General features: G+C 33.9%; 1 protein-coding gene across 2 annotated transcripts in view; it reads left to right on the forward strand.

Annotated features, from left to right (window-relative positions):
• COL11A1 (collagen type XI alpha 1 chain) overlaps positions 1 to 25188 on the forward strand; it is a 215067-nt gene that overhangs the window by 81154 nt on the left and 108725 nt on the right. For both annotated transcript variants that reach the window (XM_077120085.1, XM_077120086.1), the window contains exons 9-24: positions 541 to 603; positions 1479 to 1520; positions 2451 to 2513; positions 4452 to 4526; positions 8417 to 8500; positions 10505 to 10561; positions 13968 to 14021; positions 16553 to 16606; positions 16723 to 16776; positions 16978 to 17031; positions 18209 to 18262; positions 18382 to 18426; positions 19570 to 19623; positions 20058 to 20102; positions 20362 to 20415; positions 20877 to 20921. In XM_077120085.1, coding sequence (XP_076976200.1) covers positions 541 to 603; positions 1479 to 1520; positions 2451 to 2513; positions 4452 to 4526; positions 8417 to 8500; positions 10505 to 10561; positions 13968 to 14021; positions 16553 to 16606; positions 16723 to 16776; positions 16978 to 17031; positions 18209 to 18262; positions 18382 to 18426; positions 19570 to 19623; positions 20058 to 20102; positions 20362 to 20415; positions 20877 to 20921 — 897 coding nt within the window. The remainder of the gene's footprint in view (positions 1 to 540; positions 604 to 1478; positions 1521 to 2450; positions 2514 to 4451; positions 4527 to 8416; positions 8501 to 10504; positions 10562 to 13967; positions 14022 to 16552; positions 16607 to 16722; positions 16777 to 16977; positions 17032 to 18208; positions 18263 to 18381; positions 18427 to 19569; positions 19624 to 20057; positions 20103 to 20361; positions 20416 to 20876; positions 20922 to 25188) is intronic.

The following is a 25188-nucleotide window of genomic DNA, read 5'->3' on the forward strand; positions in this document are numbered from 1 at the left end:
TATCTTGCCAGGTTTAATATACAGATTGTTCCTCTGGAAATTATGAATACTTGTCACCACGAGGACACTTTGCTAGGTTCTTCCTCGCGGGGATATTTAGCAGTTGTATCTCTTGGCCTCACTCCACAGAGTCTTCCTTTGAAAATGTAATCTTGGATAGAATTGTAACCAAAGTTTCTTGTCCTATATAAGATTGGATTGTTATCATATTATCTCAGTAGTAGGTCTAATTTCATATTTTTGCAATTGTTTGTTAAAGTTAATTTAATGACACACCATTAGTGGAAAAATAAATCGAGTTGTTTGTAATCTTTCTATTTTCAAGAAACAACGGAACAATTTCATTTCATGATTAAAATATTAATATTTACTATATTTTTTTTAGTTTTTGAACTATTTAAACTACTTTTAATTTCCCTTTTAAGAAAACATACTTCAAAAAGTTTTTTTAAGTATGCTTACATGATTACGATTTTTTAAATGAAATTACCTTAGTTAATTTAAAGATATTTAGGCTGTATTGAATTTATTGCACAACAGATAAATGGCCATGGAGCATATGGAGAAAAAGGACAGAAAGGAGAACCAGCAGTCGTTGAACCTGTAAGTACTGATATGAATACATTTGAAGTTTGGTACAATTATTTCACTTACATTGTGAGCTATCATCACTTTAAATTAATTTTGGAAATGTTATCTTGCTTTCCAAAATATTTATAATTTGCCACAAATAAGTAAGCTAATTAGGCCATTTCTGGTTTATTTTCAGCAAACCAAAAAAATTATTGAGATATGAAATTTGGGTATCGGAATTTAGGTGAAGTTTATCAAGTCTCATTCTTTCATTATACATCTAAAAAAACTGAGGTCTAAAGGGTTTAAGTAAATTTCCAGAGGCTTTACATGTTTGGTGATTGAGATATAACAGGAATTTGCTCTTTTAATTACCAGTCCAACGTTTATTTCTTCCCATCTCTATGACTTGACATTATTCTTATTCTGAAATAGTACTTAGTTATCTTATTAGTTTACAAGTTTATCTCATATTTATCCACATAAATTTCCCCCGAACTCTTCTCCTCTCTCCTGAACTAAGATGCTTAGATACAACTTACTTCCATCCATTCATTCATCAGTTCCTATTTGTGCCAGGTTTTATTCTGGGTGTGAGGGAAAACTTAGTCACCTGTCTTTTCTGTGCCTTTCATTGGAACATTTTGCGCATTCTTCTTTGTAATATTGTTTATATAAATATATTGACATGTTTTCTCTTTAATAGTTTGCAGTTTCTCTGAGATCAGAGACTATGTCTTCTATCATTTTGAATAGCTCCCTACCCCATGCAAAAATGTTTGTCACTGATTTTATATGATAGGAATAGAGGATTTATTTTTTAAATATAATGATGTGGTGATTTCTTCTAGTTACTTCGATTGAGGTTGTGTTCCCTTCCTAATGATTCTCCTTTTTTCTTACAGGGTATGCTTATTGAAGGGCCACCAGGACCAGCCGGACCTGCGGTATGTAAATGTTTTAAGATTCTTTTTCTTTTGAGTTTTTTGTTTTAATTGTATATATTTCCACTGTATATATATATTGGATGTATATATTTTAGACTCATTTGAATATTGGTTTATAGAGGCAAGCATTTGTTCAAGGGGCAGGTGGCCTTGAACTGCCTGCTTATCTGACTGTCCAATTGGTATTTTGTTGAAAGATCTGTAATTAAATTTTGTTTTGAATGTTTTTGTTGCTAAAACTTTCTGCATCTTCTAAGCTCATTCTCAACTTTCTACCTGAAAATGATGAAAGTAAAGTCATCCTTTTTATTAAAGAAGTACAGAAATACCTCCAAGAATTGATAATTCTGTGTAGACTGTAGCTGCCTTATGTGTACTTCTGAGCGCAGTAATCATCAGTTTCCATTGCTGTGTCCCAGTAAGGCTGATATCACTTGGTGTGTCTTTATCCTCACTAAGTTACATTAATCATCTGTCTTTTGTGGAATTGATTAAATTCACGTCATGTAAAATAACATATGATATTGATGGCTTTAAATCTTTTCTATCCATAAAAGAAAATGTTAAGGCCTCTAAGCTAAATAGCTTCTACATTTTTGAGGTCTAAAATATGAGTATATATTTCATCAATAAGAACTGGGAACCAACTTCTACCTCAGGGACTTTACATTGGCATCCTCCTCTTTCCTGTTTTTCCTGGGGATGTCTGCTCCACCCTATTAGCAGCTGCATAGAGGACAGAGGAGCTAGCTACAAAGTGGTTCCTATATGCTGTCTTTTCAAAGGGAAGATAAATAGGTCCATTGTTTGGGCAACAAGTGTATATTTATGAAATACAAATGAGCTCTTCTTTGATTTTAGCAGGACAGATTTGCCTGAATAGGAATGAGATTAGGAACCTGACTGAGAAAATGATTTATTTCTCTCTAGGGTCTGATAGGTCCTCCAGGTCTGCAAGGTCCCACCGGACCCCCCGGTGACCCTGGCGAAAGGGTAAGTCAAGGGACACCTCATTACAAAAGCATGTAGCAAAAATTAAAATAATTAAAATGTTTTCTCAAAGTTTAACATGTTACCCATCTTGGGGAGAAAGGTCTATTAATTCAATACTCTGCAACATTTTAGTTAACTTTTCTAACTGCAAGTTTAAAAATAAGGGAAAAATATACAGTTATCTATATTATAATTAGTAAGCAACCATCTATTTTCAGTCAAATTCGTGTTCATATGAAGCCCTCTACATTAGATTTGTTTCATCCAGTGTGAATTCCAGATGTATTTTCCTGAAACGCCCATAAGCACTTGATTGGATGCTGATAGAATGAATTAATAAGCTCAGAATTATAATTTGAAGATTAAGTCCTGGGTCACATGGTAAAATGGGTTGAGCTTGTGTTAAGTAACTCCAATCTCTTCTTGTACAACCCATTTCTATTTCTGTTCTGCCCTGCTTTTAATTTTTTGTGTTGTTACTTCTGTCCTTTATAAATTAGTGCTAAGAAAGGATCAGAGATGAAAATGACTTATACTTTTAATCATTTACAATTTTGGAAAAGACAAACTTTTAGATTTAAACTCAGTGAATGAAGACTATAAAATATGTGAGGAATTCTGGTGTGGGTGATAGCTATGTAAATTGAGAGGGTATTGGCAATGTGTTGTGCAAATGTGAATTCTTCTCACATGGCCTGATTACTTAATAAATATCCAGTTAGAACAGATAGTTATTTGTTATTGGCTACTTTCATTGATATTTTCTTGCTTTTAAATTCCATGGTGTTTTCATAAGAACTTTCTGATTTCTGTAATTTATTGACCTAAAAACCTTATTCCAGTTTATAAATTTGTCTTTTTAGACTCCACTTTAAAACTATAGTCTGTCAATGATCTAATTAATTTAGAAAACATGTTATGAAGGAAAGTTGATATCTATGAAACTAGATTTGCTAGGATTTTCCATAGTAATTTGTTTATAGAGGTTATTAGAAATTTCTTTAATGTCTGTAAAGAACCCATTAAAATTAAATCTTAAGTTTAGAGTCCATGTTGCAGTCTAAAGTCAGTATCGCGGTCAAGATTTGTTGACTTTGTATAACACATTAACGTTGGAAAACTGTTGCAGATTTATTTATATCATGTTTACAGTTTGATTTCTATCTTTTGTATCTAATTATTAAATTAAAAATGTACCTCCCACTCATCCCCAACTGGTTCTTGGTTATCAAGACTAAGTCTCCTGTCATCAAAAGCATATGGACAGAGGACCCGGGTTCGATTCCCAGTGCCTGCCCATGTTAAAAAAAAAGCATATGGACATTGTCTTGTACCTATGAATGACTCGCTCATATGCTGGTGCTTATATATTTAGTATTTTCTGTAGGTACATGCAAGTGTTGTATTTCCAAACAGACACCAGTCACATGTAAATTTCTGCATTGTATATGTGTGCATCCATGCACAAACACATAAGGCAACTATATTTTATCAATAAACATTGCAAATAAAGTAGTGATTATCCATATGATAAACAGCACTTAACTATATCTTAAAGTCATCAATTTAATTTTAAGTAAATCTGTTTGTCATTTACTTTAGATCCTGCTTTTATCTAAGAATCAAACTTGAATCACTCACTTGGTTGTCTCACAATGATTTTACCCTAAATATATGTGAAATTTTAATTTTATACAATTTGGGGCTATAAATAAATTCAGTGCAAAATTCATATCTTGATTTGATTGTGCATTAATAACCTAGAATTAATAACCAATTTAAAACTAGTGTAATGAACCACAACACATTTTAAGTATATTTACTAAAAGGAAGTTAACCAAGCTAGAGAGGACAAATGGAAATTAGATAGGGTAGAATTATGGTATTAAAGTTATTACCATTTACAATTCATTTTGATTATTTTATTAACTTTTCTAGGGCCCACCGGGACGTCCTGGTTTGCCGGGGGCTGATGGTCTACCCGGTCCTCCTGGTACCATGTTAATGTTACCGGTAGGTCCTTTTTGTTGTTGAAAAGATTATTTAACATCATTTTCTGCAGAAAAATATTATTGAACCTATTACAGAGCAATCAAGTAAAAACCATATTATGAGACAGAGATACTTGAAATCAGGCAGAACCTGGGGAATTAAAAAAAAAAATTTATGAAATATTACACTTCTTGCCAATATCAGTATCTGCATTAGAACCAAGGAAGCATTATTTGAACTTAGGCATATCTTGGAGATGTTGCACATTTAGTTCCAGACCACCATAAGAAAGCAAATATCACAATAAAGCAAGCCACAAAAATTGTTTGGTTTCCCAGCATATATAGAAGCTGTTTCCCAGCATAATAAACATGTAGTTTATTGAGTTTACAATAGTATTATGTCTAAAAAATGTACATACCTTAATTTAAAATACTTTATTGCTAAAACATGCTAACCTTCACCCGTGTCTTCAGTGAGTCATAACTTTTTGCTGTTGAAGGGTCTTGCCTCTATGTTAATAGCTGTTGGATGATCAGGGTGGTGATTGCTGAATAGTGGGATGCTTTGTGGCAATTTTTTAAAATAAAGCAACAATGAAGTTTGCCACATTAATTCATGCATCCTTATACAAAAGATTTCTGTGTGGCATGTGATCCTGTTTGGTAGCATTCTACTCAATGTAGAACTTCTTTTAGAATTGAAGTCAGTCTTTTCAAACGCTGCTGCCACTTTATCAACTAAGTTGGCATTGACATAATATTCTAAATCCTTTGTTATCAGTTCAACAGTGTACACAGCATTTTCACCAAGAGCAGATTCCATCTCAAGAAATAATTTTCTTACCTCTTCCATAAGAAGCAGCTGCTCATCTGTTCAAGGTTTATCATGAGATTGCAGTAATTCTGTCTCTTCCTCATGCTCTACTTCTAACTCTAGTTCTCTTGCTATTTCTACCACAATTGTAGTTACTTCCTCCACTGAAGTCTTGAATCCCTCAGATTCATCCATGAGAGTTAGAATCAGCTTCTCTCAAACTCCTGTGAATGTTGATATTTTGTCTTCTTCCCATTAATAACAAATATCCGTAATAACATTAGGCGTGATGAATCCTTTCCAGAAAGTTTTCAAATGACTTTGTCTAGATCCATCACAGGAATCACAATCTATGGCAGCAATAGACTTAAAAATGTGTTTCTTAAATAATAAGACTTGAAAGTTGAAATCATCCTTGATCCATGGGCTACAGAATGGTTGTATCCACAGGAATGAAAACAATATTAATCTCATTATATATCTCCATCAGAGCTCTTGGTGACCAGGTACATTGTCCGTGAGCAATAATACTTTGAATAGAATCTTTTTTCTGAGCAGTAGGTCTCAACAGTAGGCTTAAAATATTCCGTAGGCATGTTGTATCAGCTGTGCTGTCATCCACATTTTGTTATTCTGTTTATAGAGCATAGGAAAAGTAGCTTTGGCAATATCTTTACAGCTCTAAGAGTTTTGGAACGGTAAATGAGCACTGACTTCAACTTAAAATCACCAGCTGCCTTAGTCCCTAACAAGAAAGCCGGCTTGACCTTTGAAGATTTGGTGCCAGGAATTGTCCTCTCTTCTCTAGCTATGTAAGTCCCAGGTGGTGTCTTCTTTCCTGTATTAGTCAGGGTTCTCTAAAGAAACAGAACCAACAGGAGATATCTGTAAATATGAGATTTATAAAGGCGTCTCATTCAATCATGGGAATAAGAGACTCTAAAATCTGTAGGGCAGGCTGTGAAGCTGGTTGCTCTGATAAAGGGTCTGGAGGAACCCCACAGGAAAGGCTTGCTGTCTAAAGAAGCAGTGAAAAAGACTCTGTTCTTCTTTAAAATCCTTCACCTGATTGGATTTTTTCATTGGTGGGGCACATGCCTTTATTGATCACAGATATAATCAACCATAGAGGCAATCAACTGACTGATGATTTAATAAACCAGCTTTCTATTTTATCAACCAGCCCTGAAATAACACTTGCAGCAATGGTCAGGTCGAATCTTGCCTGACCAGACAACTGGGCATCCTCACTTGCCCAAGTTGACACCAGAACCTAACTATCACATTCCCATCAGCTATTTCATCTACTTTGAATATTTTCATCAATTATTTTAACATGATCTTCTGGATAACTTGGTTTACATAAGCACTTGTTGCTTTAACTTTCACTTGTATGTTATGGAGGGGGCCTCTTTTCTTAAAACCCTTGAACCAACCTCTCATGCTTCAGACTTTTCTTCTGCAGGTTCCTCACATCTCTCATTCTTCATAGAATTGAAAACAGTTAGACAGCTCTGGAGTAGGCTATGGCTTAAAGAAATGTTCTGGCTCATTTGATCTTCTATCTTGACCACTAAAACTTTCTCCATATCAGCGATAAGATTGTAACCCTTTCATATCGTTCATTGTTCACTGGAGTAGCACTTTTAATTTCCCTAAAAGGCTTTCATTTATTTTCACAACTTGGTTAACTGGTTGGTTCAAGAAGCCTAGCTTTTGGCTTGTCTCGGCTTTGAATATGTCTTTCTCTCTGAGCGCAATCATTTCTAGCTTTTGACTTATAGTAATGAATGTGTGAATGTCCCTTTCACTCGAATACTCAGAGGCTATTGTAATGTTGTTAATTGGCCTAATTTCAATGTTTTTCTGTCCCAGGAAATAGGGAGGCCTGAGGACAGAGAGAGAGACAGGGGAATGGCAGTTGGTGAAGGAGTCAGTACACACTCATTTATCAAGTACACCATCTTTTATGGACATGGTTTGTAATACCCCAAAACAATTATAATAGTAATATCAAAAATCACTCACTGATCACAGATCACCATAACAGATATAATAATAAATAAAAAGTTTGGAATATTGTGGTAATTACCAAAATGTGACACAAAGACATGAAATGACCGCTGGTGTGGAAAAATGGTTCATCTCAGAGCTGCCACAAGTCTTCATTTCTAGAAAATGCAACATTTGCAAAGTACAATAAAGCAAAATACAGTAAAATGAGATGTGCCTGTATATTTCTCGCAAGAAGGCCTAGCAGTTTTTCTTAATAGTTCCAATTATGTGGTTTATCTTGATTCTTATCTTAAACATTCATTTCATGTTATTTAACATAATATTAAGATTATTATCATATTCCACCATATAGAATATAGTTGAATATTTTTAATGATGATATGTCTATCGGGTCATTATCAATTATCTCTTGCTTTATCAAAAGATTCCTTTTTAAAGTTAGTTGTACTGGTGTTGAGAAAAAATTATGTGTGATTTAACAACTGAACTGTAAGAGTTTCAAGGAATAAGTACTTAGACTGAAAAACTGACTTTTTTGGATTTTGAGACCTTTAGGATTTTATGGTGGAGTATTATTGAAGATCACTCTTCTTGCATAACTACTTAAGAATATGACGATAAAGTGAATATATCCCTGTGGTCATGCAGATTCCAAAAGTTTGTGCAACAAAACAGATGTTGATCTATAAACCACCAGTGCCTTTATTTAATACATTTAGAAGTTTCACAAATGAATAAATATATTTATTTACAAATAAATAGCATATTTTGTTGTTCATGTAAAAATTGCCTCGTGGTTTACTTCCGGTTGTCTGAATTTACAAAATTTAGAATCGGAAAGGAGTTCTGTAGACTGTCTTCACTTATACATGGTAAATTTTGCCCTGAAGAACTTCCCCATGGAAGAAGGAGAATTAAAAAGTATAAAATCTAGGTCACATGACTTCTTATGGATTTAGTTAAAGTGGAATTTTGTAAAATCATTCCCATTAAGTGGCTTATGTCTAGTAAGTAAGGCACTTAATCCAGCATATTTGACAATCAGTAATTTTGACCTCCTCTGTGTTGTCTCTTCCTAGTTTCGTTATGGTGGGGATACTTCCAAAGGACCAGCCGTCTCTCCCCAGGAAGCGCAGGCCCAGGCAATTCTTCAGCAGGCTCGGGTAAGAATGGGTGTTCCTGTATTCCCATAACCTGCCTCTGTGTCGTGTGTCGTGTGTGTGTGTGTGTGTGTGTGTGTGTGTGTGTAAGCATGTGCACGGTGGGAGATGCTACCATAAGGAATAAATTCCTTACATCTGAAGTGTATGTTGGATTTGATGGAAAAATACTAGAATTATCTATTTTTTCTGGTAATAACATTTTCTTTAACTGAATGTTAAAACCAACCCCTGCAGTATTTCCACGTATATTTCTAACAATCTACCACCATAACAAACAAATTTTATGTTTTTGTCAAAAGGATTCATAGATTTGCAGTTAGCACTTCATCTCTTTTATATTCAGTTTTCCTCCTCAAAGCATAAATTAATGATTGATGGATACAAGTAAGAAGATAAAATTTCAAGTACATTTTCTTCTTAATTTTTTGAATTATTTAAGACATCCCAAATCATCCTGAAAAATAAGTTACTTAGCCTTTCTTTTATGTGAAAGAAATATGTGAAAGAGCCTTCATTATCTGCAGACTTATAAAACATATAATTACATTTCTATTTTAATTAGCTACATGAAATCAAAATACATATAAGGAAATAAGAATGGAACAAGAAAGAGTTTATAGAATACTTTTAATAATGGTGATGTTTTCTTTTAAGGAAGAAGAAAATAAAGAGCTTATGGTTGATATGGATATGATTACCCATTTCTTAGGTGGTGTAATTCAGTTCTGTGATAACTTTTACTTTATCTTCATGAATTTGTATGTGTATAAATAACTGAAAATATAAGTGAAGATTGTAATTTGCTCTCATATTTGTTTACATATTTCTTGTCTATTTATCTAAAAAAAGTCATTATTTGGTTATGTCATGCAGAGATAATGAAAAATTTAAATATTGTTTATTTGACCTTGAGATAATATAAATCTAAAAATTTTTTAAATAATTTGCTATGGATTCCTACAATTTATCTTATAAATTATACTACTTTGGATAACTTAAATATCCAAATATTTGAGCTTAAATATTTTGAGGCCATTGAATTCCTCATTTTATTAGTTCTCTTAATCTCCTTTAAAAATAGGTAGCATGCATTATAATTCCAATTTTTCAGATATTTAAACTCAAGGATTAAGAACTGTATTGTCAAAAATCTCCCAGTGAGTCAGCAGTGGAAATTGGGGATCCTGCTGTTTTCATCTTGTGCCCTTTCCTTATATGATTTTGCATATATTTCTATTATAATACTTTTAGTGTTTTTTCATGATAAATCTAAGCATTCATTTGTCAGACTTACTAATATTCAAAAATATGCCATACTAATTTGACATCTGTCAAGTTTTTGTGCTCTAAGTGATTCAGCTATTCAAGTAGCTAATTTCACATTTCTAATATTCAGTGTAACAATAGTGCATGTAAGCTGTCGATTATGTCTATGATTGTGTAGAAAATAATGTTTTTATGGCATTAAATCTCCCAAATTTGAAATTTATTCAAAAAGTATCTTATCATAGCAGTTCCTTATCAGTTTGTTTTTTGCCATTTAGCTTTAGTGATCATAATATTATTAAAATACTGCTAGAAAAAAATATTTAAAGTATGTTACATTTTTCCCCTCTAAAATTATTTTTAATGAGAACTATAGCTATGCATTTAAGAGAAAAAGTTACACATTATTCTGAAGTATACTTTAGAGCAGAAAATTATTTTTTTAGTAGGTTTCTTGTTTTGAAATCTATTTTTAATTTAAATCATTGAATAAACCATAATAATACATGGCACAAGAGTGTATAAGTTACAGCTGTTTTTAAAATATCTGATATTTATGCAGGTCTTTGACATTGTAGAAATTCACAATTCTTCAGTAGTCTGGCATTCTTTCTAGCATGTAGTTCTTTTGCCTGTGTTGATCATGTGTTGCTTAGAGTAGCTCATACAAAAGACTATTGTGTTTTAGTAGGCTCTTCCTGGAGACCTTTTCTCAACTTGATGTGTTTTATTTTCTAGATTGCTTTGAGAGGCCCACCTGGCCCAATGGGTCTAACTGGAAGACCGGGCCCTGTGGTAGGTTATATAAATGATAATATATGTCTGAATTTCCATATTACCAGTTTCCTAGGTAACTTTTGTCAGGTATTGTTCATTTCTAGATGGTGAAAATAGAGTACATGTACACATCTATGCCTGATTTTAAGTCTGTTTAAAATTTATTTCACAAAAAAATCAAACAAAACACAAAGGGCAGTATAACGGTGGCTCAGAGGTAGAGCTCTCACCTGCCAGGCCAGAGACCCAGGTTCGATTCCCAGAGCCTACCCCTGCCGAAAAAAGAAAAAAAAGAGCTATTCCAGTTCAGTCTTTAGCAATTTAGATGAAAAGTTTTGAAATCAGATAAAAAAGTAAAAATATAATTTTCACGTATCGAAATATTAATTTCTCAAAATATAATTTATTTTCATAATATTCTGGGTTGCTAAGATTCAATTTTACATTGAATATAATTTTAAATAAAACAAAATAAAAAATGTTAGACTCCAGTGAAAAATATTACACAATGTTTGGACCAAACAGATTACTTGGTTAAAACTGCAGGCTGCCTCAGAAATCCATGAGGTGTTTCAGATATTAGAAAAAATCATTTTTCTTTTGGACACTCTTGGAAAATAACAGTGTTGTTTTTTTTCCTTATAGTTTGCTAACAAGCTAAGATATTTAAGATAGTTTTCTAAAATGTATTTAAGGATTTTTTAAAAAAATTACCAAATATTAAGCATTCTAGCAACTGATAAAAGACGTGAAAATAATTTGCAAATTATAGTTTTTCTTAAAAGAAAAGAACACTGAGTTTTTATTAATTTTAGACATAACAGAATAAATATTTGTTCTATTTTAAGTATTTTAATATAAAAATTGTCTAAAATTAAGAAAAAAGTCTATAATTTTAATATAAAAGCTGTCTATAATATGCTGTCATATGATTTATATGCTTCCAGTATGCTATATTGAAATAAATGTATTTATAGAAGTTGTTACTCTGAAAGTTAAAATCTTTTCTTTGACAAACTTAGTAGATAATTATATCAAAACAATTTAACCAAATTTGAAGAAATTGCTATTCTAATTATTTAATCTTTTTCACTAATCAGACTGAAGTGACAGTATTCTTCATGCATTTTATTCAAATATTCATTATGTAATTTTTTATGAATTTATATATCTGTAATTCATACTTGAAATTCTTTTAATTCCTCGTATATTTTGAGAGATTAGACATTCAGATTTAGGAGCTCATATGAAATGTATTTCTGATAATGTTTTGCTATTTGATAATTGATATTATGTGTTATCAAAGATTTATCACGCTTTTTAATACTGTTGTGCTTTCAAAATATAAGAGGGAATATGGAAGTTGTATGGCTTAAGTAACTTAATAAAGGAGGAAATGGAGTTAACATTTAGTGGCTTGTTATAAAAGATTGGATTTACAATGACTAAAGAAATTCATTATTATGCTCTATTTTTACAATTTAGGGGCAGAAGGAAGAATTACCTAGCTATTTTATTAATAATAAACATTCCTGGAGCCCTAAACTTGAGTTTGTTATGAAGTAGGTCCAGGTTGGGGAGCAGCAAACTGTATTTTTAATGACTCCACCAGGCTGATTTTGATGGTGAAGCATACTGAGCAACACTGCTATATATAATTTAATTTTGCGTATAGGGTTCTAAAACTCTATTATTCGAAGGAATTTTTCTGCTTATCATCTTGACACGCTCTTATTGGATGTGAAGGGTAAGGGCGGTTTTGAGCTGACCGAAAGCATGTTACGTTAACAATTGTTTTCCCCAAACAATCATTAAAGGTCAGCCATTCTTTGACAGCATATTGTCAGAGAAAAAACGTTGACAGCCACGTCCATCTTCAATGTCATAGCCAAGATTACTTACTTTGTTATGGAACGTTTTCACCACCTGAAATAGTAAGGATTTGTATATAGAGGGGAAAAAACTCCTTTTCACAATTTTTTCATGTATTGTCCTTTGCTTCATAAAATCATAGTTGCAGACTTGCAAATATATGTTAGTTCTAGGGTCTAAAAAGGTATCCATTACATTATTATTTAGAAAAGAAACAAAAGTCTACATCAATATTTTGACATAAATATGTATAATCTTCCAATAAATATCTCTATAAAATTACTTTTATATAATTGGCTTGCATTACATGAAGGCCTATATTATAAAATATGCAGGAAACAGATTGTTATTCTTCTGTTATTGTGAACTATTGTGTGACAATTTTTAGAATAAGTGTTTGGGCAAAGTAATCATAATCTGTTGAGTAGCTAGTGCTTATATTCAGATGATATAATGCCATAAATTAATTAAAAATAAATTGTCTGCTCTATATTTGCATTCAATTCAGCAGTTAATAATCTGATTTAATGCAGAACCTGTTTTTTCTTGGAGAAATTTAGTTACAAGAATTCTCAATTATAATCAGGAAAGTCATCATTCTTGTAATTTTCAAGAGTGAAAAATCCGTATTACTTGACTTGCCATATTTGCTTTGGAACTACCAGGAGGCTCTAACTATCTAACATTTTCAGTCTTTGCATAATTTTAATCTTTGTTGAATTTTGATTAAATGCACCATTTAATTGGATATTTATTAAATTAGATCTCAGAAACATCTTAAATACACAAAGTGTACTTCAGCATGAAATAACTTTCATTACCATGGTTAGTTTTAATGCTTTAAAGCTTCTCTGGCAGGGGAAAAAATGGTCTGGTATTTATTTTTTAAACCAATGTGAACTTTATACAGCAATGTTATATTATTTTTCCAGCTAATGTCCCAGGATTTTATTGCACATTTTGAGTTATATAAATGTGTGTAAGATATGTTTTTCATAAGGGCTTATTCTCATGGGGAAAAGATAAGCCAATCTGTAAAAAAAATGATTATACTGATAGCAATAGCAATACTTCATGACATTCCATTCCTATAGAAATTGGCATCAGAGAAATTTCTGAGTGTAAGAGCAGTAACATTATGCTAAGTGCTTGCTGTGTAAATGGATTTTATACAAACCAGATTTAGTAAAAAATATGTTGCCTCTTGTGCGACACTATACTATAGTGATAAGTAATGCTTTATGTACCATCACAAGTGCTCAGATGATGCACACATTAAAGAAACTTTCTTTGTGATTTCATGAGGTTTGTCTCTATGTAGTCACACCTAAAATATAAATATTTACATATATCTCACATGTTGGATTACCATCATTATGCTGCAGATGTATTTATTCAAAGGACTTGAAATATTACTATGTTAATAAAATCATACTAATCTGATGAAGCATATTTTGAGTAACATTTGCTATTTTAGGGGGAAAGTGGTAAGATAAAATGGTTAGAGAATTTATTAACTTAAATAAATTATGTATTTACTTTTTTTCTATAGGGGGGGCCTGGTTCATCAGGGGCCAAAGGTGAGAGTGGTGATCCAGGTCCTCAGGTAAAGAAAAACAACTTACTTCACTTATGATGGGTTTTGACTTATATTTATTTTATTTAATAGGGAATCTGAAGTATCACCCATCTGTTCTATAAATACAGAAGTTACTGCATCACTTTGTTTTAGAGAAGTTGTGGGTTAAAGAGCAGTCATGTATAAGCACTGCATTGCTTTTGATCTTACATCACCTGTCCTAATTGAATGGCCAGTTGACTGCCAAAGACTGGCTGATTTGAAGAATATTACTAGAAGATAATAAACTAGGAAGGGAACAGGCTGGATTGTAATAAGCGTATAGAATGTTAACAGTTGATTCGAGTTGGGGAGAGTAGAGCAGAAAAATTGCAATTTTAGTGACTGTGGCCCTACCTTATTCCCGTGCTGTTTTTGATGGAGAGTAAATCTAGTATATTCTCTTGGGAAGGTTATTTATACATGTAAAAGAATTCAACTGCAAGACTTTTGTGGATCTGAGAAAATTAGGAGAAATGATGAGCCTATAATTTGACATTTTTTTAAAGTTTTTAGATTATAATTATATGGTGCCAAATTAAAAATATTGTTTTTCCTTGAATGGGAATAACTAGATAAGGGCATTAAATATAAGCGTGTTAGGCAATATACGTATGCTAGAAATCAGCAAACTATAAAGTGATGTCTTTTTTAAAATGCACTCATTTTTAAATGAAAATGCTCCCTGAATGTTCATGAATATATCATTGTGAGTGGGCTGTGGGAGCTCCCAACCATCCACTAAATTTATTTAAGATTTTTCTTATAAAATTAATTGTATTATTATCATAAATAAAAGTGTAACTTTAACATATGTATGTATTCACCTGTGGTAGCCCCACCATGATGTTCAGTATAGAGACCAGACCCAGCACCCCAGAGTTCCCTTGTGCAATCTTTTTACAGTCACCTTCTCTTACCCCAAACATCTGGCAGCCTCCTGATTTTTTTCTTCATCACTGTGGTTTAGCTTTTCAAGAATATCATGTAAATGAAATCATACCTTACATAATCTTTTGAGACCAGTATCTTTCATTCAGCATAATGCCTTTGAAATAAAGCCCATGTGATGTGTGCATTGATAGTTCATTGCTTTTTGTTGCTGAGTGGTATTTGATTGTATGGATGTACAACTATTTGCTTAATTTGAAATGAAAACAATTCCAAAGAAAACTAGCAGGGCATTTGGCTGATTCAGGAAATGGTGGCCTTATAAAATACCACAGTGAGGGATGGGAAGCATTCGCAGCTTAACTGGGAATTGCATCAATGTATTGAAATTATATCACTCTTTGAAAATTTGCAGAGGTTAATCTTTTGTGACATTTATGAACTTTTGGATCAAACTGACCTCTTCACGAAATAGTTGAATCTGAAAACATGTTGCATGTTTTTTTTTTATTGTTTGTTTGTTTTTTTGTCAAGTTTGCGGTTTTCCTTGACTTCTAAGGCCAAAGAAATGCAATATTAAGGGAAGGATGATTTTCATTAAAAACAAACAAAAATCTCCCTGCTATTATAGCCACTTGCCTTCCAAGGGAATTCACAGTGAGGACTTTCAGTGCAATAGCTTTTGTAAAAGATCTGTTCTTTCAACCTGGAACCTAAATGTCATTATTTACGGAATCAACATTTTAAAGTGATCATAAGTTATTTCTAATTTCAAATTCATGTAATAGGGTTTTGCTACACTCATTTTGTACATATTGCTAACATTAACTAAAAAATGGATATAATTATAAAGGCCTATTTAATCTATTAGCTGGCCAGTTTTATTTACTTTAAAAAGTATGTATCAATACCCACAAATGACATTATATATGGATCTAACATTAAATTATATTGCTTCTAGAGACAAACATGATATATTGAGAATTTTTAACTTTTAATCTGAAATGACATGGCACCCTTGAACATTTTTTTTTTATTTGCATGTCTTCCTCTATAATTTTGTATATGATTGAAGAAACATGTACCAGACACTATGCTAAATTTTAGGTATTAAAGGTAAAAAAAGATAGAATTGTTACAAGACCTCAGCAGTTAATAAATTAATGAGGGATTCAACTAGGTAAAAAAGCAATTGAAATCTAATGTAGTAAGTACTGTGAAAGAATACCTAGGGGATATCAGAAAGATGAAGGGAACAGGTAAGGAAAATGGCTTGGAAAGAGAATAGAATCAGATGGATGCATGATTAATTGTGTCAGTGAAGGAAACCATAAAACCTAGAGTTTCATTTTATTAAGTGAGCAGTTGAACACTTTTTTCCAAAGTTTAAGATATCACATTTCCCTTCTTTTGTTTAAATTTAGTCATATATCTACATATAAACAATATAAAGTGTGGCTTTTTTGCAAGAAGCCATTTATAAGAATTGATTTTCTTTTCTTCTACGTTTAAATGAAGGGTTACATGTACACAAGAGGAAAGTTAATGCAAAAAGGATCTCAGTTTCTAAAGCAATCGCTATCAATGTGATTGAGTTTATCTGAACTAATTAAGATGTTTTGATACAGGGTCCTCGAGGTGTCCAAGGCCCCCCTGGTCCAATGGGAAAACCTGGTAAAAGGGTATGGCTGATTTACATTGATTATTTTGAGGTTCTCCGAATTGGCCAGAATCCTTTTTCTTGTATTTGGTGCTGTTAGGCATCTCTTTTGTGTAATTTCGCTCTTGGTATTTTCAGGGTCGTCCTGGTGCTGATGGCGGAAGAGGGATGCCAGGAGAACCTGGGGCAAAGGTCAGGAGTGCATTCAATCTCATATGCTTGTTTACCCATGAAAATAGCCCCTGAAAATAACCCCTTTATATTTTAAAATAATTCTTTTTGATGGGCAAAAGACGCCCTCACATTTAAATTAGAGTCTAAAACCCCAGGCTGGGAATGCAGATGACCACTGTGAGGAAGAGGATGATGATAATGCTGGTGATTTTTTTGCAGGGAGATCGAGGGTTTGATGGACTTCCAGGTTTGCCAGGTGACAAAGGTCACAGGGTAAGACGTATCGTGTTATTAATGTAATGGAATGTATTGCTTTAGGAAATCAAAAGAAGAGAGAGCTAATACAAAATATTTATAACTCCATTTAGTAAATTATTGGACCCAAGAGAATTTTGGAGAAAAATAGATAAAATTCCATGCTTGGCATAGATATAAGCTTTTAAATTGATTTCAAGGCGTTAAAACACCACTTGTAGGCAAACATGTTTTGAATTGGAAAATTTATATACATGTGTATCTGAAAGCATCCCATTAATGCAAGAGCAGATATTGGAGATTTAATTTTTCTCTATTTGTTTGCTAAAATAACCTCACCTTACCCTTAAATTGTGAGTGTGGAAACACACTCCAAAGAAGACACCTGTAGGTTTTAAACCTTTAATGTAATACTAAAGTGGGCACTATATTTTGTTATTATAAATTAGATGATTCAAGTAGATAGAGACAACACAAATTATTTCCTTGCGATGATATATGCTTTGAACGCAGTGCAGGAGCTTACAATTTCCTAAGGCTAAACAAATTCCTTGCTGAATAACATTCTGCTAGATATTGTTCATGAGGAATTAAACAAAGAGAGGTCTCGCAACAAAACAGATCAGCTTTGGATTCTTACATTTTGGGGGGTTTAAGGTAGGACAGCCCTAATTTATGTTGGAGAATTTAAAAAAAGGAAAGAAAAGACAACCCTGAGGATATCTAATAAAATATTTAATATAAGCTTAGCACATGTAAAAATTAACATGTAATTTCATTTTTATAAAAATTTCAAAATCTCTTTAGTCTTCTAGAGTTGTGTGCTGTATTGATATACATTATGCTTGAAGTAGGGGAAAATAGTGTATTCGTGTTTGTAGACAATCTTTAACAAAATAACTTCCTAAGTGGTTTGGTCAAAAGTGATTACATGTCTAAATGTTATTTTAGGTATTTTATTTGAACATTTTTGTATTTAAAATTGAGGGAACATGTTTTCCTAGCACACAAATATATAAGCAGGTTAACGTTGTAAAATTATGATTTATCTATGAAGTGTTCTGAGAAAGACAAATAATGCAGAAGTTATTCCTGCCAAGTGGCCTGTCTTATTTAGTCAGGATTATTATCCCATGAACATCTAAATATTCAGCTTTATTTCATAATTTTAATCATATTTGTTTATATTTACTAGGGTGAACGTGGACCCCAGGGTCCTCCTGGCTCTCCTGGTGATGATGGAATGAGGGTATATTAAGACTTCTTTTCATTACTTGAAGAAATATTTAAAATTAAATTACAAGGGAAAAATCATTGACGTATAATTGTCCAATTACTTTACCATCTGGTTTATTTTGTCAATGACAGGGAGAAGATGGAGAAATAGGACCAAGGGGTCTTCCAGGTGAAGCTGTAAGCAACTTTCTTCTTGTTATTATAATAACCTATTTTTGAACAAACTCATATATATAAAGTCTATAGTAAACTCAAGTAAATACTGCAGTCTTACCAGAGAAAACCAGGTAATTTTCATGTGAAAAAAACAAAAACAAAAACAAAAAAAAAATAGATCTCTCTTTTCTTTTGTTATGTAGAAAATCTTATAAAACAGAGAGAATAAAATGTGGAGTATAACATTTTGCCAGTCACAAATCTTGCTAGTTTTTGCTGCTGGTGCATTTTCTTGGTTCATATATCCTCAATAGTCCAGAATCTATTTCTGTCTTTAGGATGAATGAATCTAATAATCAGAAGACAACAGAATGAGATACTTAATATTAACCAGATATAAGAATAAACTCTGCTAGATTATATTACTTTTTTCCATCTCATTTTACAAGTGAGGAAAATAAACTTGGGATGCTTACCCAAGGGGAGTTAATCGAAGGACTAGACTACAGACGAGCCTCCTAATTTCAGTCTTATTTTGCCACACTCAGAGTCTAGCAATTCAGATGGCATAGTTCAAGCAAAGAGTAGTAAATGGTTCCATTAACTTTTCTGAAGAAAGGAAAGAAGGGGCAGATGGAGGAGGGGACCAAAAGGAGGCAGAGAAGCAGTCATGTTTCTATAATCTACATATATATAGTTATTCAGCTATTTGTTTCCTTCTCTCAGTGGGTACTCTTGCTTAGGATGAAATATACTTAAATGTAAAACAAATGAGAATCAGACTCTTTTATTTGTATAGTCTATCTGATTGAAGGATAAGATTCAGTGTTGCCATTCAAATCAGAAAATGATAAAAAAAAAAAGTACCTTACGTAAAGTGCTAAACTATTGCCTATTTAAAAAGCTCCCCGAGTGATCTATATGTAGATTTTATAGAATCACAGATGCACAGTTTTGGTTATTAAAGACTCACTCTTATCCGTCTGGCTTTTGAATCAGTATAACACCAGATATTTAGAAAAATGAAATTTTAAACACCACTTGCTGTGCGTTAAGGAAAGAGGGTACAAATGCTCTGACTCTAAACATTACATTAGATTTTCTTCAAAGGAGGAGGCATGTTTTGAGGGCATTTCTTATGATGACGTGCTTTTATCCCTTCAGGGTCCACGAGGTTTGCTGGGACCGCGTGGAACTCCAGGACCCACGGGGCAGCCTGTATGTATTGCTGGAAGAATTAAGATTTTTCTAGGCAAACCTGGTTCTAAAAGGCCCAGAGGCCACAGAAGTTTTCAATAAGCAGCTAGATACTTACTGCCCTGTTATATTCTAAGATCTAATGATGCTGCCTCTAAGTTTCAGGTATCTTTCCCAACCCCTCCTTTCTCCCTTTCAGCTTCTTTTTATTTATCTGTTTTGTTATTTTTGTGCCAAGTCCCCAACGCTCAGCAAAAAATGACGCAAATTTACCCTCAAAGTGGACATGGATAGAGTTTAGGCCTTACCTTTTTCTTCATTTCCCTTAAGTCCTAAAGTTATTTTTAATCATCCTAGGCTAGGGGGTGTCATGCTATTAGTTTAGCCATCTTCATTTTCTGTTGTAAAATTAAATTTATAAACATCCACACTTAATTTTTTTTTGTTCATTAAAGGGTATCGCTGGCATAGATGGCCCCCAGGGTCCAAAAGGGAACATGGTACGTAGAAAATATCCATAAAATAACTTAGTTCTGCAATGTGAGCTTTAACAAATCACTTTTATTACTCTATCTGAAAGGTTTCTTATAACATTTTACTAAGTAAATTTAGCCTCTGCTAGCATTAATATTTTGCAAGATTTTCCAGATTCCCTGGGAGAAAATTAATTTAGGGGCCATTTTTTCACTTCAGAAGAAGAAAAAAGCAAAGCTATTATGCAAAATAGCCCTATTAAGGACTCTGCATTTTCCTTCGCAGGGTCCCCAAGGGGAGCCTGGGCCGCCAGGTCAGCAGGGAAACCCAGGAACTCAGGTAAGGCCAGCCGTCCCCGCGCCTTTGAGATCACGGGGCAAGAGGGGATCTTTTCACAAGGATATTGACAGACTCAGAATTTTCTATACGGGGCTAAAAACGTCTAGAATATGAATACAGCAACTTTTTCCTTCTTTTTTTCCCCTTAATTTGAGCAAACTTGAAGAGGCCTCTTTCTTCCAAGAGAAAAATGAGTCATTCAGTGTTCACGGATTGCCAGCGGGAGCAGCCACACCTGCGGGAGGGGTTCTGCATGGGCTCACGTTACCTTCCCACTGCCAGGAAAGTAGCTCGAGCAGAACAACTCACTGCGTTCCACAACTTTCTGGGGGAAAGAGAAAGTGCACATACCTATGCCCATAACTCATGCCACGTGCAGCAGAGAGCTAGGAATTTATCATTTAAAAAATATATTCTCGCGTTGCGATAACTGATGCATGAAATCCATTCTTTTGAAATAGGGTCTTCCTGGTCCCCAAGGTCCGATTGGTCCCCCCGGTGAAAAAGTAAGTTACTTTGTTGTTCTTGGAAAATCTGACCAACAAGTTTGGTTTCACAACTTTAGGCGAGGGGAAGGTCTGCCCTTTGTTTTGATACCTATTTGGCTAAGCATGTAAGGAATTAGTCTGAAGTTAAGTTATGGGAGTGCCTTGTAAGGAGACTTCATTCATACATTTCTAAACTGTGAATGATAAAAAATTCACAGAGCTTCCGTTTGGACGGTTTCCAGATGTGACATTTTCAGCTGTATTAATTTCAGACACATACTGGTATGAGTGAATGTTTTCCCTTTATTTTGATTCTTCTTTTCTTTCTCATTATTTAAAAAATGTAATTAGGTTTGCTTACATCAAAGGTTTGTAGCAAGATCTGATGAAGGGAAAATTGTGAAGCTGTCATTGCCACTGTTTCCCATGTATGAATGGCAAATGATGTTTCCTTTAATAACTCAATGTCTAGATCAAAGCAAGAATAAATCTCTAATTAAAGGGACGTATTTTCCTCTGCTCTCCTCTGCCAGATTCCCTAAGTAATATTTCCTGTCCCCTGTAGTGAAGAGTGCAATTGTGAACTGATTATTTCTAACACTTTTTTCCTTATTCTGTATTTCTATGCACATATCAATTTCTTAAGTAACAGCTTTATTGAGATTTAATATACATACCAAAACATTCACTTATTTTAAGTATACATGTCAGTGATTTTTAATGAATTTACAGAGTTGAGCCTTTGCCACAATCTAATTTTAGAACATTTATAGCAACCCAGAAAGAAATCTTGTGTCAATTTGTAGTCATTTCCACTTTCAGTTTCTATATATTTACCTTTTCTGAAGATTTCATGAGAATGTACTCATATAACATGTGGCCCTTTATATGGCTTTTTTCAATCATCGTAATATTTTTTAGGTATATTCATGTTGTAACATATATTAATATCTTGTTCCTTTTTCTTGCTGATTTTCCATTGGGTGGATATAGCACATTTTGTTTATCCAGCAATTGATGAACATTTAGGTTGTTTGTCCTTTGGGGATATTATGAAGTGCTGCTATGAATGTTTCCAAGCAAGTCTTTGTGTAAACATATATTTTCACATTTCTTTTTGGTAGATACCTAGAAGTGACATTACTGGGTGTGCTGGTTTGAAGCTGTTATGTACCTTAGAAAAGCCGTCTCTTTTTCCCTAAACCAATCTGGTCAGAGCAGACCTATTGCTTAGGGTGAGACCTTTTGCATAGGTTGTTTCCATGGAGATGTGACTATCCAAATGTGGATGGGATCTTTTTAAGTTGTTTGCATGGTGATGTGACCCACCCAGTTGTGGGCGGGACCTTTTGATTAGGTGATTGCCATGGACATTTATCTCTGCCCATTCAAGGTAGGCCTTAATTCCTTTACAGCAATCTTTTAAGAGGAAATCATTTTGGAAAAAGCTCAGAGCTGACACAGAGAGAAATGTGTGGAAATGCTCTTGGAGAAGCTGAAATCAGAAACCAAAGGAGCATTTTTAAAAGAAGATGAAACTATTGCTTACTGTTTTAAAAACATTGAACATATTATGAATTCCAGCTAATTTATATAACAGTTATTTATAGAAAAATAAATGCATTAACAAGTATAAAATAAAAAGCTTTTATTTTAAAATGTAATGTAGATACAGAGAATCATATAAAACAAATGTATCACTTAGTGAATTATGAAGTCACTACTCAGATTAAGAAATAGAATTTGGCCAAATGTCCCAGAAACCCCTCCCGTATTCACCTTCCCTTCCTCAAAAATTAACCACTATCCTGACCTTTATAGTAATCACTTCCTTATGTTTTTCTATGATTCTGTTACCCAAGTGCACAACTTTAAGCATTGCAGTTAAGTGTTGTTCACTTTTTAAAATTTGATAACTCCTGGTGCTTGCTCCATCCTTTTATTTTCCTTATAATTTCTTAACTTTTTTATTGTATAATATAACATACATTCAAAGCAAAGAAAGAAAAAAGCAAAAACCAATAGCTTTTAAAGCATGCTTCAACAAGTAGTTACAGGACAGATCCCAGAGTTTGTCATGGGCTACCATACCATCCTCTCAGATTTTTCCTTCTAGCTGCTCCAGAACGCTGGAGGCTAGAAGGAGTAAATATATATATTTTTTTAATCATCACAATTGACTTTTTTTCTTTTTTTGTGAAAAATAGCATATATACAAAAAAGCAATAAATTTCAAAACCCAGCACAGCATTTAGTTGTAGAACAGATTTCAGAATTTGGTATGAGTTACAACTCCATAATTTTAGGTTTTTACTTCTAGCTGGTCTAAGATACTGGAGACTAAAAGAAATATCAATATAAATATTCAGCAATCACACTCATTTGCTAAACCCTACCTTCTCTGTATAACTCCACCATCACCTTGATCTTTCTATCCCACTCTTTAGGGGTATTTGGGCTATGCCCATTCTAACTTTTTCATGTTGGGAGGGGCTGTCAGTAATATGGGGTATGAAGATGGAACTAGCTGATGTTCTGGAATGGCTGCGCCTCTAAGTTTCAGGACTTATCTGGTCCAGGGGTTCATTTGGAGATTGTAGGTTTCTTGAAAGTTACCCTAGTGCATGGAACCCTTGTAGAATCTTATATATTGCCCTAAGTGTTCTTTAGGATTGGCTATAAAGGTTTTGGTTGGGGTTTGGCAAGTTATGATAGGTAGCAATGTTTAACTGAAGCTTGCATGAGAGTGACCTCTGGAGTAGCCTCTCGACCCTATTTGAACTCTCTCAGCCACTGTTGCTTTATTGTTATACTTCTTTTTTCCCTTTTGGTCAGGATGGCATTGCTGATCCCACAGTACCAGGGCCAGGTTTATCCCTGGTTGTCATATCCCATGCCACCAGGGAGACTTTCAACCCTGAATGTCATGTCCCACGTAGAGGGGGAGGGCAATGATTTCACTTGCAGAGTTGGGCTTAGAGAGGGTGAGGCCACACACACACACAAAAAAAGCAAAAAACAAAGGAGCAGCAGATGCAAGCCACAGGCTTTCCCAGCTGACAGAAGTGTTCCAGATACTATGGCTTTTCTTGAGTCAAGGAATCTGTTTTAGTTTTTTAAAGCTGCTGGAATGCAACATACCAGAAATGGAGAGCTACTATAAAGAGAATTTATTAAGTTGCAAGTTTACAGTTCTGAGGCCACAGAAATGTCCAGACTAAGGCATCTAGAGAAAGAGACCTTAACTCAAAACAAAGGCTGACCTCTGTCACATGGGAAGGCATGTGGCTAGCATCTGCTCGTCCTTGTTTCTGGGTCAGTTGTTGCAGCTTCTGATGCCAGTGGTTTCCTCTCTAAACTCTGTGGGCCTTTGCTTAGCTCCTCCAGGACACAACTTTAGGTTCTGGCTTGCTTATCATCTCATGGGAAGATACATGGCAATGTTTGCTGGGTTTCAAACATCCCTGATTAGGTATCTGCTCTCTTTGTTGGTACTCCAGGCATCTCCAAACATCTGTGTCTCTGTCAGCTCTGAAGCAACTGTTCTCTCAGCATCTACATCTGAGGTTTCTCCAAAATGTTACCCCTTAAGAGGACTCTAGCAAACCAATCAAGATCTACCTTGAATGGATGGAGTCACATCTCCATCTAATCAAAAGGCCATAGCCACAATTGGGTGTGTCACATCTCCATGGAAGCATTCAAAAGTTTCCCGCCCTAAACAGTAGGTCTGACCCCACAATACCAGTTTAGGATTAAAACATGGCTTTTCTGGGGTATATTATGTTTTCAAACTGGCACAGTATGTTTCTCTGGATGCCTGTTTGGACATTTTTATGGCCTTAGAATTGTAAACTTATAACTTAATACATTTCCTTTATAAAAGCCATCCCATTTTTGGTGTATTGCATTCTGGCAACATTAACAAACTGAAACACTGGGTCACATGTATTTTTGTTTGCTAAATCCGATGGTTTGGTATATACAATATACCAAATTTTGCTAATTGTTTGCTAAATACAATATACCAAAAACAGGCTGGCTTTTAACAATGGAGATTTATTAGCTTGCAAGTTTATAATTCTAAGGCCTAAGAAATGTCCAAATTAAGGCATTAACACAATGTTACTTTCTCTGAAGACCGGCTACCAGTAATCTTCAGCTTCTCTGCCATCTAGAGAATGACAGTTTGTCCTCAAGTTTTGATAGAATGGTGTTCCCACCCTTCCCAAGGGCTTATGCAGCAGCCCTTCTCTCACCAAACACTGGGGTGAGGGCTTCAACA

The sequence above is a fragment of the Tamandua tetradactyla genome, chromosome 11 (assembly GCF_023851605.1).
Source record: "Tamandua tetradactyla isolate mTamTet1 chromosome 11, mTamTet1.pri, whole genome shotgun sequence".
Taxonomy (NCBI): Eukaryota; Metazoa; Chordata; class Mammalia; order Pilosa; family Myrmecophagidae; genus Tamandua; species Tamandua tetradactyla.